Source organism: Magnolia sinica, chromosome 3, assembly GCF_029962835.1.
Source record: "Magnolia sinica isolate HGM2019 chromosome 3, MsV1, whole genome shotgun sequence".
Classification (NCBI taxonomy): domain Eukaryota; kingdom Viridiplantae; phylum Streptophyta; class Magnoliopsida; order Magnoliales; family Magnoliaceae; genus Magnolia; species Magnolia sinica.
Window position 1 is genome coordinate 48,166,848 of NC_080575.1, and position 15,411 is coordinate 48,182,258.

The 15,411-nt window shown below is 40.4% G+C and overlaps 1 protein-coding gene across 10 annotated transcripts in view; it reads right to left on the reverse strand.

The window, feature by feature from the left end:
• Positions 1 to 921: 921 nt before the first annotated feature.
• Positions 922 to 15,411, reverse strand: part of LOC131239905 (zinc finger CCCH domain-containing protein 67-like) — a 96,680-nt gene continuing 82,190 nt past the window's right edge. For 7 of the 10 annotated variants that reach the window (XM_058237828.1, XM_058237831.1, XM_058237830.1 and 4 more), the window contains 4 exons: positions 11,092 to 11,211; positions 10,634 to 10,933; positions 2,295 to 2,615; positions 922 to 1,582 (listed from right to left, as the gene is read on the reverse strand). In XM_058237828.1, coding sequence (XP_058093811.1) covers positions 1,313 to 1,582; positions 2,295 to 2,615; positions 10,634 to 10,933; positions 11,092 to 11,211 — 1,011 coding nt within the window. In that variant the 3' untranslated portion in view covers positions 922 to 1,312. Of the gene's footprint in view, positions 1,653 to 2,294; positions 2,616 to 10,633; positions 10,934 to 11,091; positions 11,212 to 15,411 lie in introns of all 10 variants that reach the window. The other 3 variants (XM_058237826.1, XM_058237832.1, XM_058237833.1) reach the window with 3 other exon arrangements.

Genomic DNA, 15,411 nt, shown 5'->3' on the forward strand with positions numbered 1-15,411 from the left:
AAACTACAAAGAATCCTTAATCCATAGTGAACATGAGTAGTCGTCCCACATGCAAATCCAATGAAAAGTAGGCAGTTGAGCACTCAAACGCTATGAAGATAACAAACCATTGCATAACAAACACATTAGTGGGGTTATGATGGCAACTACAAAGAATCCTCGATTATTATAGAAGAAGAGTGGCCCCACATGCATAGCTAAAGAAAAGTAGACTGCTGAGCACTCAAATGATATGAAAGTAACAACCCTTGTATAACAAGGTTTCTTTCATGAAAATACCCAGTCCCACCCATGTGCATGTCAAATGAAAAGTAGTCACTTGAGCACTCAGATCAGATGTTATCCAAAACTAGGAATTGTGAGCAACATGATCCAGTTATATCTAATCACTAAAACAGTGAAACAGAGACGTAAGAAAAGAGCACTACACTCCCATTTGCCAGTCTCTCCTAATTAGATCATCTAATATCTCAATCTCAAATTCTCAATTGTTATATGGAAGTGACTAGGAGTAGGCTTTCTTTCACACACGCACAAACAGGTACACACATATACACACATGCTTGCACACGCACAAACAGGCACATACACTCGCACACACAAACACACACACGAAGAAAAAAAAAGAGAGAAAAAAACAGGAACTCCAATATGTTGGGTTGGATATTTGTAATAATCCAGCTTCTTGTTTCTGCAAAAAAAAAAAAACTGTCCCTTCTTGCATCCGCAGATGCCAGTATATCCAACTGCAAACCATTTACCCATTGCCTATTATTTCTACTTCCATACATTCCCAATACTAACCTGATTTTATTGGGTTTTGGGGGGAGTGCTCGAGCAGTTGAGCATGCATGAAGTCAATAGAAAAAGGAAAACGCAATCATGACAAGCTGTTAACCTCTCACTATGTACATATGTGTATACAAGCAATGATGTATTCATGTTTGTCATCAAAAATATAAATATCAATGCAATCAAAACAAAGTGGAGATAAAAATCAGACATGGTCCATCCCGAAGTAAGGCATACAATCTGTCCAATTATTCCTTGTTCATATTCTAGTTTAGAGTAACAGTAACAAGAACATGATTATATATTAGCAAAAAGAAAAGAAACTGGAAAGAGATTATAAGAACTTAACATCCATTCATATGCCCATGTTAGAAGTATCCTTTGAATGGTTTGCATATGATATCGGCCAAAAATCTAGACTTTCACAACAACAAGTGAGCATCACTCTAGATTGGTTGATAGCTACTGTTGAGCATCAAAAATTTTACACAGACTAAGAGCCTCACTGCTATTTCCATAATCAGGCACTCTGTCCACAACACATCACATGTTTGTCCACAGATGGAGTTAAGACTTGTTGAATAAGAGCATCGCTGCCATTTTCACAATCGGGCACCCTGTCCGCTAATGCCATCACAGGATTATCAACAGATGGGGGTCCCGACAGTGCTGGCGTAGCTGAAGATGCTGGAGAATCTGAAGAGCCATTATTTATCGGATGATCAAACTTACAGGCAGGCCCGAACTTGCAAATGCCATGTCGACTGTAGTGCGTACAGATGGTCTGGTCCTGACAGGTTCAGAAAGGAAATTGGTATCTTACCAAAGTGCCACTAATACTACTGTGGAAGAGAAGAAACCTGCCAATTGCAGTGCAATTCTCATTCCTGATTTTTCAAACTAGCTAGCCAATAGAGGATTTCTTACCCCTAAAAGGGTAAGAAATTCTTATTCGCTCTCAATTGATTGGAGCATTACTGCCCTTGCAATAACTAATGCATGATCTTCCTAAATTTACCTCTCATGCAGTGGAAAACCCTCACCTTTCCAAGAGGAATTATAAGGTCCTGGTCATCATCAAATGAACAGAAACACAATTGATGACAGGCCGGATTGGCACATCATTCAGTGGTCCAGACAACTGACCTGATGGGCCACATGGACCAGGATACCCCAAAAATCAACCCAAATAGAGAATTGGAATCCATTGAGCAATGGCCTACATACATATAGTTAAAGAGAATACAGAAACCAATGGAAAGTAATCCAGCGAGTAAAAGGTTTGGGATTCTCCAAGTGGGGCATTTCCCGGAAATAATTATCCCCATGTTAGGGTGCATCAGATCCATGTTTCAGACCCACATGTACAAAATTGTGACGTCAGCAAACTATACATTTGTTGATGAGTAGGTCCCTTCAATCCTCTCTTTCCATGGCAATGGTTAACAAAATTCCAAAGGGTACTGTTATTTTTCAGAAAAACAAGTGGAAAATTAACTCACGGGTCTCAGAGGAAGGCCCATTGGACTGAGAACAAATCCAGATGATTTTGAGGCCCCAGTCTTTGGATGATGATACCTACAAGTGGATCTGAATTTACAGTCCCCATTTCTCACAAAATAATGGCACTCAGGTTGTCCTGGTCTCTCAGGGAATTCTTCAGGTGTTACATTTGGTTGATGAGTAGAGTTATCTGCATTCCCTGTCCAGTTGTCCACGACTGAGGTTGATGGTGGCTGTACATTCCTTTCAGGTGGAATGACTAAAGTTGATGGTGATTGTACATTCCTTTCAGGTGGAAGCAATGGGGTGACTAGTGGAACCTAAACAAGTCAGAAATAGAATATGAGGATAACATTTAAGTATAGAAATTACAAAGAAAATATTTCAAAGAAACAAATTATTCATTACCTAACCAAACAATCGATGATAGCAAGCATTAATCCTCTGAAATTCCAGGAAAAAAAAAAATATCTTCGATTTTTTTCCGGGGGGAGAATATGAGGATAACATTTAAGTATAGAAATTACAAAGAAAATATTTCAAAGAAACAAATTATTCATTACCTAACCAAACAATCGATGATAGCAAGCATTAATCCTCTGAAATTCCAGGAAAAAAAAAAAAACATCTTCGATTTTTTTCCGGAGGGGTGTTCTAAGATTAGTGCATTATTTGTGCTGAATTATTGCATTATTTATGACCATTATGATCATTCAGGTGGAACAGCTTGGTCCCAAATGTGGTCTCTTGTAATTATTAAGCTAAAATAGTGCTAGGGTAGAGTTTAGGCACATGAACTTAATTTATGTAATATTTGAGTAAAGAGCAGCATTTTTAGGTTTTTTTTTTTTTTTTGAAGCTTCTTTTTAATCATGAAAGCCCTAATAAAATAAGAGGGGTGTGGGCATGTGAGCATGTTTAGCAGCCCTTCTCCCTCCTCTCTCTTCTATCTTCTCTTTTCTTCAATTTTAACGTATTACATGGTGTCATATCACATCAAGAGGTGATTCTCTCAAAGTCAAAACCCTAACCTATTAATCAGATTTTGGGGGGAATTAAGTACTGATCAAACCCTAGAAGAGAGGATCGTTCTTCATTTTTCATGCAACTGTTTTAAGGTGAGTAAAATCTTTTGCAAAGTGCAAAAATGAGCTTGGAAGGTGGAAGTTTGCTAATTTTTTGTATCAAGATGAAGTTGCAACTGTTATCCCTTGGTAAAAAGCAGTTATTCAGTAGATTCTTGCTATCCATGATCTAATCTGAATGTAGTTGAGTGTGGATCTGATTATGGATCAATATTTTTTCAGTATTAGTTGAATCAAATTCATTAAAAGTGAGTTATGGAGCCTAAAAGTGTGGTTGGTTGTTCTTCATCACTGGGTGAGAGTCCTAATTCCTAATTTAATGCATCAATTACGTTGGTAAGACTCAATGGGCAGACCTACTTTGGCTAAATCTGTTTGCGTTTCTTTTATAGCCCAATAGAAAGATCTCTTCCTCTTGGAGAACATGCTTGAGGAATTTGATCCTAAATATAAACAGTGGATATGTGAGGATGCATAAATTAGGTCCTGTTTGTGAAAAAAAAAAAAAAAAACTGAAGTCAGTTCAAACTTGGCGTTTTTGAATACTGCTAAAGATGTGTGAATATAATTATAACAATTTACTCTTCAGAACAAATTATTTCTCGAGTGTATTAATTATATGAAAAGATTCTCTTCAAAAGGGAGATAAATCCATTGGTGATAATTATGTCAAGCTTACTGGCATGTGAGAAGAACTTTCAATCTATAATCCCATCACTTCAAATATGACTCTTATAAAGAAGGTGGAAGAAATGAAAGTGGTGAAGCAGTTGTTCAGCTTGCCAAAGGAGTATCAATCCACGAAGAATTAGATTTTTTGTGTTGTTTTCATTCCTTCAGTTGCTGAAGTTTATGCTAGATTTCAAAGAGTTTCCTTTGGAGATGATTCCAATAGTACCATGGATTGGAAAAACGGCATCATATCGGCCGATACGCCCATATCATATCAATATCGGCATGAGCCGATACTCGTTACGGGTATGTGTTGGCCCAATATGAAAAAAAAAAACACCCTGTATCTACCTGTACGGTCAGACCTATACAAGCTTTAAAAGCCCCCAACCAACCCCTTTTTTCATATTTTTCCCTTTCACTCCTTTCGAAGTTTTTTCTTCTAGAGATTGTTCCAGGGACATTTTCAACCAGATTTACAATATATCTATGGATCAGAACAAGAACTTTTAAGTGGAATTGAAGGATCGAAGCCCTGGTACTCAATTTTGGGGAAATCCAAAAAAAAACAAAAAGAAAAAATTCTTCTTCTTGTTTGTTTATTATTACTGGAATCAACTCGAAACAACATCGTGAACACAAATCAATCAAAACATGCTCGATTTGTTATGTTTTCGGGGTTTTTTTATCCGGACCTTTAAAAAATCAGATGAGTTTATAAATCCAGATTTCATGTCACTTTTTATCTCCAAAACCAAAAAAAAAAAAAAAAAAAAAAAAAAAAAAAAAAAAAAAAAAAAATGAAGAAGAAGAAGAAGAAAGAAGAAAAAAAGTAATACCTCACAAGCACAAAAGCAAGCTGACCTAGCACAATCAATAAGCACTACACTTGAACACTTGACACAATCCACACATGTCATCTCAAACAGAAGAATCAACCCCCACATTCACTAATTCCAACCAGCCACGAAGGAATATAGTCACAAACACGGCGTCCAACATTGGCAAACACCCCACATGTGAAGTAATATCATTCAAGAAGCCAATATCTTCATTCCCCAATACACGCAAGCCAGTACAAAAGGCCTGGCACATAAAAGAAACCCTAGGTTTCTTAAGAAATTTTCAACACAAACGAGATATGAGACACCACAGATAAAAGAAAAGAAGAAGATTTGAAGAAGATGGAGGATCAGAAATGAAGATGCTTTGATACCATATAAATTATTGGAAAGAGAGATGGAAAAGACAAGAGAGAGAGAGAGAGAGAGAGAGAGAGAGAGAGAGAGAGAGAGAAGGGGGGGGGGGGGGAACTAAAATTATGGTTCACACCAACATAAATGCCACACCCCTCTATGCCCTGGATGTGGATTGCGCCCTACCCCCACCCGACCGTCTGGGCAGGGCTCTGTGGGGCCCACCGTGATGTAAGTGTTTTATCCACACCGTTCATCGTTTTTCTCAAATCATTTTAAGATATGATCCAAAAAACAAGGCAAGAACAAGGCTTAAATAGACCACGAATTGGGGATTGAACGTCCACCATTAAAAACTTCTTGGGATCAGGAGAAGTTTCGGATCAAGTTGATATTTATTTTTTCGCTTCATCTACGTCTACATTACCTTATGAATAGGTTGGATGGTAAAAAAAAAAAAATCACCGTGGCCCTTAGCAAGGTTTCAACGATGAGTGTCATTATCACTGCAGCTTCCTTTGGTGTGGTCCACTGGAGCTATGAACCTACTTAATTTTTTTTTCACACCTTAAAATGATCTGAGAGAAAAGATGAATGGCGTGGATAAAACACTTACATCATGGTGGGCCCCACAAAGCCCTGCCTGGACGGATTACCGTCCGGGCAGGGGTAGGACGCAATCCGCGTCCTCTATGCCCTGTATCAAAATAACCCACCTAATTGGGCCTATGTAGGCCCATATCATATCCATTCACAATAGCATCTCTCATGGCAGGAGCTTCCTTAAAGACATCATTGGCTACAAGAATCTTATGAATGTAGTTCACAATTCTTCCACCATTAACAATCCTATGGAAAAAAGAGAGGTTGTTATCCCTCTCCTTGTGCCAAATAACTCTAGATTTTCTCTTCCAACACTCCTCTCTCTTAAGGATCTCTCGAAATTCAATCTTAAAAACCTCCCTAAGCATCTCCCTTCCTTCCATGAGACTCCCCCCGTCTTCCTTATCAGTATCATTAATGATACTTAGCAGCTCCTTCTAGCATCGACCTAAAGTGGACCTGCTCCAATCTTTCAACTTAGCTTTAATATATTGAAGTTTCTTCATGGTCCGAAGCCTTGCCCAACCCTTGACCGTCTGTTCATTCCACCTCCCTGCAATCATTTCCACAAAATCGTTCTGCAATACCCACCAATTTTGGAAGCGATAGGGGGAAAGGCTACCAAAAATGCCTGAAGTTATTAAGTATATTTGAACATGATCTGACGTCAACCACGAGAAAATCAACTGCATCACCCCCATGAAATGGTCTTCACACTCATGAGAGATGAGAAAACCCATAGTCCTTGCACATAACAAGCCTATCTTGATTATTACACCAAGTGAACCAACCCCAATGAAGAGGAAGATTGACCAGGTAATTGCTATCGACAAATGCCACAAAAATTTTCATCAATGTCATCACCTTGCTCCCTCCGAACTTCTTAGACCTGATCCAATTCGCATTGAAATCCCCACCTAAGCACCACCAAAGATTCCACCTATCACTGATCTCAAATAGCTCATTCCATAATCCACTTCATAATCTAGGTCATTGGGCCTGTACATGACCGTTTCTCCCTAGTCGAGCTTCCTCCATTCCTGGTCGCTTTTCGCGAGCATTTTGGCATTGAAGTACTTCTGGGCTCGGTTGAGGAGATCGGCCAATGTCGTCGGGGGATTCTTGCTGAGCGAGAAGAGGAATCTCCCCTCCTTTAGGCCGGCCATCATAGCAACTAGGGCGATCCGATCTAAATAGCCCTCCACTTACATTGCTTCTTAAGTTGAAGCATTTGATGTAGTCCTTCAATAGCTTGTTCTCCTTCTGAGTGATGGTGAAGAGGTGAGTTATTGGCTTTAGCCTTTCTTTTCCTCCAATGAAATTGGTAATGAAGGCTTTATTGAGCTGATGGATTGCGGTTTCAATTGCTGAAACCACTTCCGAGCTACTCCCGATAGGGTTAAGGAGAACGCTCGGCACATTACCGCAGTCAAGGCACCATGAAGCTCCATCCACGCCCTAAAAGATTCTAGATGCTCAGCTGGGTTGGTAAACCCAGAATAAGGAGTAATCTGGGGCATCCTGAATCTGTGCGAGAGTTGAGCTTGCATGATATTGTCAGTAGACAATGGCTCAGTTTCCTCGAACATAGCTTCTATTGAGGTCGAAGCGTGCGCACGATGGGCTTGTTTTATGTCGCCGATCTGATCACATAGCTCATTAAGCTCAGCCTCCCAGGGGTCCTCGTTCTGGCCACAGTCTCAGGAGCTGCCATCGTTTCGGGGGCTTACCACGCCTCTTTTTCTCCAACTATGACATAGGTCGGAGGCAACCAGCGCAGCAATGCCCGAAGCATGGGAGGGTGCACGTCTTGGAGCTTCGCAAGCATGTTTGATCCTCTGGGAACCGGCGGGCACTTGAGATGGTGTTGAAGCTTCAGTGGCTGCCCAAGCAACAGCCTCCTCGTCGAGAGGGTTTTGTCGCTCTAGCATTTGCCTTATCTGATCGATGCTGATGGTTAGTGCTTCAACCTGATGCTCCAGAGAGACAAGCCAACCTCCCCGGTTTCGGGCCCGCGATTGCAGAACCAGCCTGAGATTGGGAAGATGAGTCCCAATGGTCCGCAAACTGTTCAGGCAGAAATCTAGTCAACCCTTCTTGGACCTTCGAGTACCTGCACACGAAAAAGGCCAAGGAGACCTTGGCTGCAACAGGGGACCCTCCGATGCCTAAGTCAGACAGAGAATCTGGGTCTAGTAAAGCGTAGGGCTTTTGTGCGTAGAGTTGTGTGTACCATTCACCATTGGAGATGCTCATATTTACAAATAAAATGGGCGGTGGCGTAGATGGGAATCTCCATATTTAGTAGGCGCGTATTGTAAATGGAATCGTATCATGAGTGTGTCGCGAATGTCTTCCAAGAACTTCAGCTAAGATCTCAAACAGATCTCTTCGATAAGATCTGAGTGGTCAGAATCAGGAGAAACATGTTGTAGAAGGCAAAGTTCGAGCATCTGAGGTGGCCTACATAGCCGTCCCGAGGAGTAGTTCGCCAACCTGGACTCTTTAATGAGTCATGGCCGAGCTTTCCCTTAACATTGAGCAAATTGTTGACCTACCAACCTGATCTCGAGTGTCGTATTTGAGCGTAGAGACCGAGCTCCCTTGGTAGGACTGAAGATGGAATTGGGGATGACCATTCTCTTCATCTTATCATTCAGTGCATGGGTTCTATCGCAGGTCTTCCAATCAAGGTGTGCTCAGTCTTACACAGGTCATGCCTCAGAGGCTTTTCCAGGAGGTTTGACCATCAGCTCAGGCATGGACGGGGTTGTGGGGGAGCTCGGCGTCGAATAGTTGGAACACCAATATCATTTTCTAGCCGTTGAGGAGCTCCTTGGTCATGACTAGCACTGGTCGACCATGCAAGCCGTTATGGACATCCGAGCCAACCTCATGCTTCTGACCAACTCTCCCATAACATCTTCCATACAGATTTACTAAGCCCACCCTTTCGATGATACAAGATCTAAGGATAAGCAATCCCTCCCTAGTAGGAGAGTCCTTTACCACTACCTTGATCCTACTGTTAGTCAACTCCTCACAAGCTCTTACCTAACTGCTCGTGGAGAATCCAATTATCACATGCGAATTAAGTCATGGGGCCTCAAAATCCCAGCTCCATGGGAAGGGGTGGTGAGTTCTTCAAAGAGGATGAGGCAAAAGCTTTCTCAGGAGCCCCGATTTTCCAAATTGAGCTATGTTCACCACCAACTGCCATCCCTCCACTCTTCTTCCACGCATGTTAATGACCTTCGATGCATTGTCCAAGTACTTGAACCTATCAAAGGTGCACCTTCTAAGCCTCCCTAAGTCTCTACATTTGGGCTCCCACCAACACTCCATGCCAAAAGAAATCAATGCAAAGAGGCCATAACAGAGCCCAAAGACATCACGTCCTTCATTGACAAATGGGGTATGTGTGAAGAGTGATTCCAATTGCATGATCCACCATCTAAATAGATGGCTTCCAAATAAATGGTTAGGCCAAAAAGTGGGCAATGATCCTCACGTAACATGCAAAAACCCAATACAATGAACGGCCCTCTTTCCCCTTCTCTATTCTCCTATTCCTCCATCTCTTTCCTCCCTCCTCTTTCTTCTATTCTTTCTCCTTCTTGTCTTCCTCTCTCATTTTGTTTTTGTTCTATCCTCCTTCCCACATAAGCATGTCAATCTTCAAAGCCTCTTGTTAAATAATTGAAATAGCCCTAAAACCAAATTAAGGCAAGTACTTCTCAGGGCATTTCATGTCAAATGTCAAAGCTTCTTGTGAAATCATAAAAATGCCCCTGAAAGCTTTTTTCTTTTTTTCTTTTTAATTTATTAAAGATGCCCGTGGAAGCAATTTTAATTGCTTAAAAGGGTATTTCATGTCAAGGCCTCTGCTAAATGATAGAATTGCCCCTACAACTAGAGCTTTAAACAAGTGTGTTTAAGGGCATGTATGTCATGTCAAATGGAAATAGACAACTCTGACATGCCAATGTAGCTGGACATGTAGCCTTCCCCAAAATGTCAATTCACAGTTTTAATCATTAAATATATCCATCTACAATCAACCTAGTGGCATCAGGTGGTACCTTTTTTAATGGGTAGGGAATTGGTTATTATTAGGCCAAAAACAGGTACTCACAATTCATGCATAATAAAATGCTATATAGGATGCCCACGATAATTTGTAACAATCAAACCATATTAAGCTGCATAAGCCTAAAATCTGTCCATTAACATTGATGAATTCGTTAATCCAAACCCAACTGTCCACATTGCCTTTGGCAACCGTTAGTCAAAATAAAGTGATTAATATAAGGAAAACTCGTGAAATTTTATGGTTCTTGACTTACACTTTGTTGTATTGAAGAATCATGCATACATAGTTATAGGATGTCTTTGATAATTTTCATCAATTAACAACCATATTAAGCTAAATAAGTGTAACTTTAGAAGAGTAAAAGGGATTTAATATTTGATTCAGATAAAAGGGGTTTCAACATGACACCAGGGGGGGTTGAGAGGATGGGATTCCAGCACACGTCATGTTGGGGCCCGCAGAGCTCTATGCTACCGTAACTCTTATATAACTCAAGAAATTTTCTCCAAACACAAGCATACCCCAAAAAAAGAAGAAGAAGAAGAAGAAGTGAGAATAGCCATACTAGCAGGCAACTCACACACAAAAACAAACAAGTGGCACTTGTTTTTTTTTTTTTTTTTTTTTTTGAGTGGTAAACAAGTGGCACTTGTTTATTTATTATAGCCAAGTATAAAAGCATAATTCACCTGATATCCATTCCATTCTGGACTTGAGTGGACCCCTTGAGGAGGTAAAGGCACCATTGGGACATAAGGTGGAGATGCATCCATGTATGAAATTGGCTCATTTGCGGCTCTGTGGGAAGACCACAATGTCGCAGGTGGTTGTATTGCTGCTGACGTATGTAATGGAATAGCTATGTCATTATGATATCCTGAAAGAGGGTCAGAACCCCCCACAGCAGTAGGATCAGGATGATGAAACCTGCAGTTGGTTGCGAATTTGCAAGAACCTGTACGCATGTAAAACGGGCATTCTCTCTCTCCCTGTGGTGTAGATGGAACTTCATTACGCAGGCCCAATATAACCATTCCATAAGACCAAGATAGAAAGCCATAATTGGATCTTCGAAAACTTCGATTTCAATGGAGTACAGATATTTACCAGCAAAGACTAATGAAGTTGAAGAAAATGACAAAATTACCGGTCGGATTGGTAGACCCAAAAAGTTTAGCTCCAGTTGTTCTCCTTCCCCAGCTTTCTCTCGAGGGTGGCTGTATCTACATGCTTTTCCAAACTTACAACCACCTGTTTTTAGGTAATACTGTAATATCCATTATTAATACAACATGGGAGATACTATTGGTCAATGACAGAAAGTTCAAAAGGAAAAACAACAGGTAATACTGTAATATCCATTAGTAATACAACATGGGAGCTACTATTGGTCAACAACAGAAAGGACGAGGAAAAACAACAATTATTTCTTAGAAACACCTAGCAAATAAATTACACATAAAGGAGGTAACAAGGAAACTAAAATTATCATTAGGTGACACAATCATGTGCAAATTAGGTCTATTCGTCATTGCTATTATTCACAAAAATAAAAAATAAAAAATAAAGATAAAAGAAAGAAAAACGAAAAAGAAACACATGTTAGAATACCAAAAACTTGAAATAGAAGAAATTAAACAATAACTTGCAATGCTGCAAGTTGTACATAAATTTGATGGAACTTTCAACAGCAAAATAGAAGCCACCCATTTCTGCATCAAATATATCATACTGTAAAATCAGGTCTCTTATCTGCACCTTGGCAAAAAATGGTTTCTGGTTCAGAATTTTTTTCCAACTTAAACATTGACCAAAAAGCATAAAATGCTTTAAGGTACAATTACAATGTATGATGTTGAATACATAGAACTTATATTCAAGGATTATTTAAGAGAATATTAAACAAAGCATCCAAACGTCAAATTATGTAAACATTACATTAAACAAGATATGTGTATGTTAATAATTTACTGATTCTAATACATTTCAATTCTTTGTACTAATTGTGAAAACTGGACTGTTTCTCCACCATTTATTGCTGGTGGGCAGGTGGCAATTCATCCGCCATATGAACATTGTTTTTTAAAGAATGTATAAATTTCATTAATCCCAAAGAAGCAAAAACAGCATTACAAAGCAGGAAGTGACCCTCTCATCAACAGCCTAGAGAAAACAAGAAGAACAACGCAAAAAATTAAACCAGCAAGAGAAACAGGATCCCTCGAGAAGAAGACATTAAGCAAGGTTTCCGAAATCTCCATACCAATCCCCCAGGATGCCAAAAAACAAGCAGCTGCAGAACTCAGGCCTCACTAGAGCCCATCTAATGATCATGGCCAAAATATTCCTATTCAAATTCACACTTGAACTGAACATGTCCCCAAATATCCTATTGTTTCTCCTTCCAAATCCCCCAAGAAATCCAAATAGAGAGGAACCACAAAATTTTCTTGCAGCCTAGGAATGGCCCATTGGCCCACTTGAGAACCATATCACTGATGGAACCATTGACTCTGAAAAAGGGAAGCATCCTGGGACTTTGCCAAGAGCCATCATCTCTTTCACAGCATTGTGAGGTCCATCTAGAGGGAGAAGTGCCTCACAGGAGATCCTATCGCTGGAATCGGGGGCCTAGGCCCTAAAGGGGGCCTTTGAAAAGCGCAACAGCTTTGAAGACCCAAGAATTTTACAATGTTTTTCACTTTAGGCCCATATTTTGCTTTTTGGACTCCTAGTATCTTACCTCCTACGATAAGAACATCAATCGTGGATATCTTTTTCTCATTTCTTCCTCTTATATCGCACTAACAAAGCAAAGCCTATGAAGAGTACTGGCCACTATCACTACTGTTGGGCCTCTAAAGATCTTCACTGAAGGGATTGGAGATAACATGCTTAAGATGCTTCAGGTGGGCCTCAGGTGACTCCTTAAAAGCCCCAATCATTTGATGAACCCCTACCCGAGTTATAGGATAACCAATATTACTTTCAACAACTATCCCATGTGAAAAACACTCTCATATGAAACTTTTGCGAGAAGATAAGTGTAGCATAGATACAAATTCAATATTTGAAGATGGGATGGCAATGCTTTTGAATAATTTCGGGAGGCAGTCATTTAATATAAAATTCCCTAAACTCATCCTCTCCACAGCCCAAAAGGTTCTCCTAATGTCATCATTGCACTTGTGCCTTGAAGATCATCTCTGTAGGGACTGGAAATCATCTGCCTGAGATGATTCAAAGTTTTTCCATGCCATCACTACCGTTGTGCCCCTGAAGATGGTCTCTGAAGGGAGCGAAGATCATCTGCTTGAGACAATTCATTTGCGCCTCATGTGACTCCTCAACAACCCCAAGCATTTGACAAACCCCAACCGAGTTATACAATAGCAAATATTGCTTTCAACTTCCCCGTGGGAAAAGAGCTCTCCTATGAAAATCTTGCGAGAAGACAACTGTAGCATAGATACCACATGCCTCACTGAGTCAATGAACCTATATCGAAGAAAACTAGGAATCATTTCCTTCAGCAGAGTTGACTACATCTTCAACCTCACCCTGAATGGTCTGATGGTCATTCTCTCTTTGCCAGTCGAATTTTTCCCCTTACCTATTGCCGTACACCATCAAATATCATATCTTCTTTTTCTTTTTTCCTTCCTCACTAATTCCAACTGGATCATTGGGTGGCAGCTAAATTAGATATATGGGCTACACATCCTCATTTGACACATGGATGAGAATATTTTCCTTCCATCAGCAACAATTTCCCTATTGATAGATTTGGAGATGTATGTCCACTGTCTCAGTCCCCTTGCAACAAATTCTTCAAATAAAAAAAATGGTGATCTAACTGGATCATCCTTCCATACAATCCCCTATTTGAGGAATATGATTTCGTCCCATGCATGCATCAGCACTTCCGAGATAGATGCACAAATCCCTGTACCCATCTTCAAGTTCCTCACTGTAGGCAGCCAAGGAGGAGATTGGTATGGATTCAGGGATATGACCATATAGATTTTGACCAGCATCAAATTCCAATCAACATATGAATAAAACCCATTGTTCGTCCAATGATCCACAATTGCTTTTTCCTAGATCTTCGCCCATAATGATCAAAGCAATAGTATCATTGGAGTAGATACGTGAATCACTTTAAATATAAGAAGCTGAGTAGGTGGATTGGTCCTCGTCCTAGTGGAGAGAAAAAAAAAAAGTTTGAACTGAAAATCTTTTCTGGAGATATCCATTTTCCTGGAGAGACAAATAAGATATCCCGGCATTCTTTGCTCAATGGGTACAAAACACCCATGCACCTAATGCAACAACAAGCACCCGCTTGACTTGGGGGGCAGTGATTTAGTAGCAGTAGGTAGCAACGTCACTTTGTTAGCTATTCCATTATGAACCGTAGATTTTTTGGTACATCACATTCATGCATTTACGATCCATGTGACCATATTGATACCAAGACGCATGTGTCACTGTTGAAATGCAACAACAGATACTTTGGAAAAATCTAATGTGCCCGTGGCTACCCTTCAAAGCCATACCTTCCTAGTGCTTACCAGATTGTTATCGACTACCAAATATATCAGATGATCAAGCATGCACTCACAATCATCCAACTCCCTGCCTGGTTTGCACCTATTAGACTGCTCTTTTAGAATGTCACATGAAAGAGCATTCAAAGCTTTCCTTCCATAAAACAACCAAAAGATACATCCCCCGCTGATTCACACCAGCGCAGACTACAAGTGCTCTCCAAACCGTGCTGGATAGTCACCCATCACATGGCTCTCAAACCCAACCTGTGGTGGATCCCAGGGGAAAAAGTCAAAGACCTTGCAAGGCAATGGGCATCTCAAAGCGCTTCTGTCCCTCTCGGATCCCTCTGCTTGCCTACATGCAGAAACCCCTATATAGTCAGTCAGCATCGAACACCCCGACCAGCAAGTCTCTCCTGCACCATCTGGAATGGATTGAGAAAAGTATAGTGGTCTCCTATACCCTACTAGTGTAGTGTCTACTGACTGAGTCGTGAATTAGATTGGATGGGCGAATAGGGAATCCAATTAGGAGTTGTGGAAAGGACTGAAGAGACTTTGTATCCAGACTTGCAATAGGGTCTGAGTGCTCAGTCATTCAATATTGGATGGGTGATTAGCTCTTATAAAGGAATCTGTCGATCCGTTGTTCAGTTCAGCTGTTAAGTAAGAAATACCCATCACAAGCTCCCTTAGCTTATGTCTTCCTGCAAAGAGAGCTTATGGAGCCTTTGCATCTCTATTTCTTGTATATACAACTGACAGAGCCTCTTGTCAGGCTCATATTTTGCTAAAACAACCTTCATTCTTTTGTTTGCCACCTCCCATCAAGAACACAAATGGCTATTTTTAGTCTTCAACTTCAGGATTCTCTTCAAAAAGGACAGAAAACATCGGGGAAAGTGATAGATCTG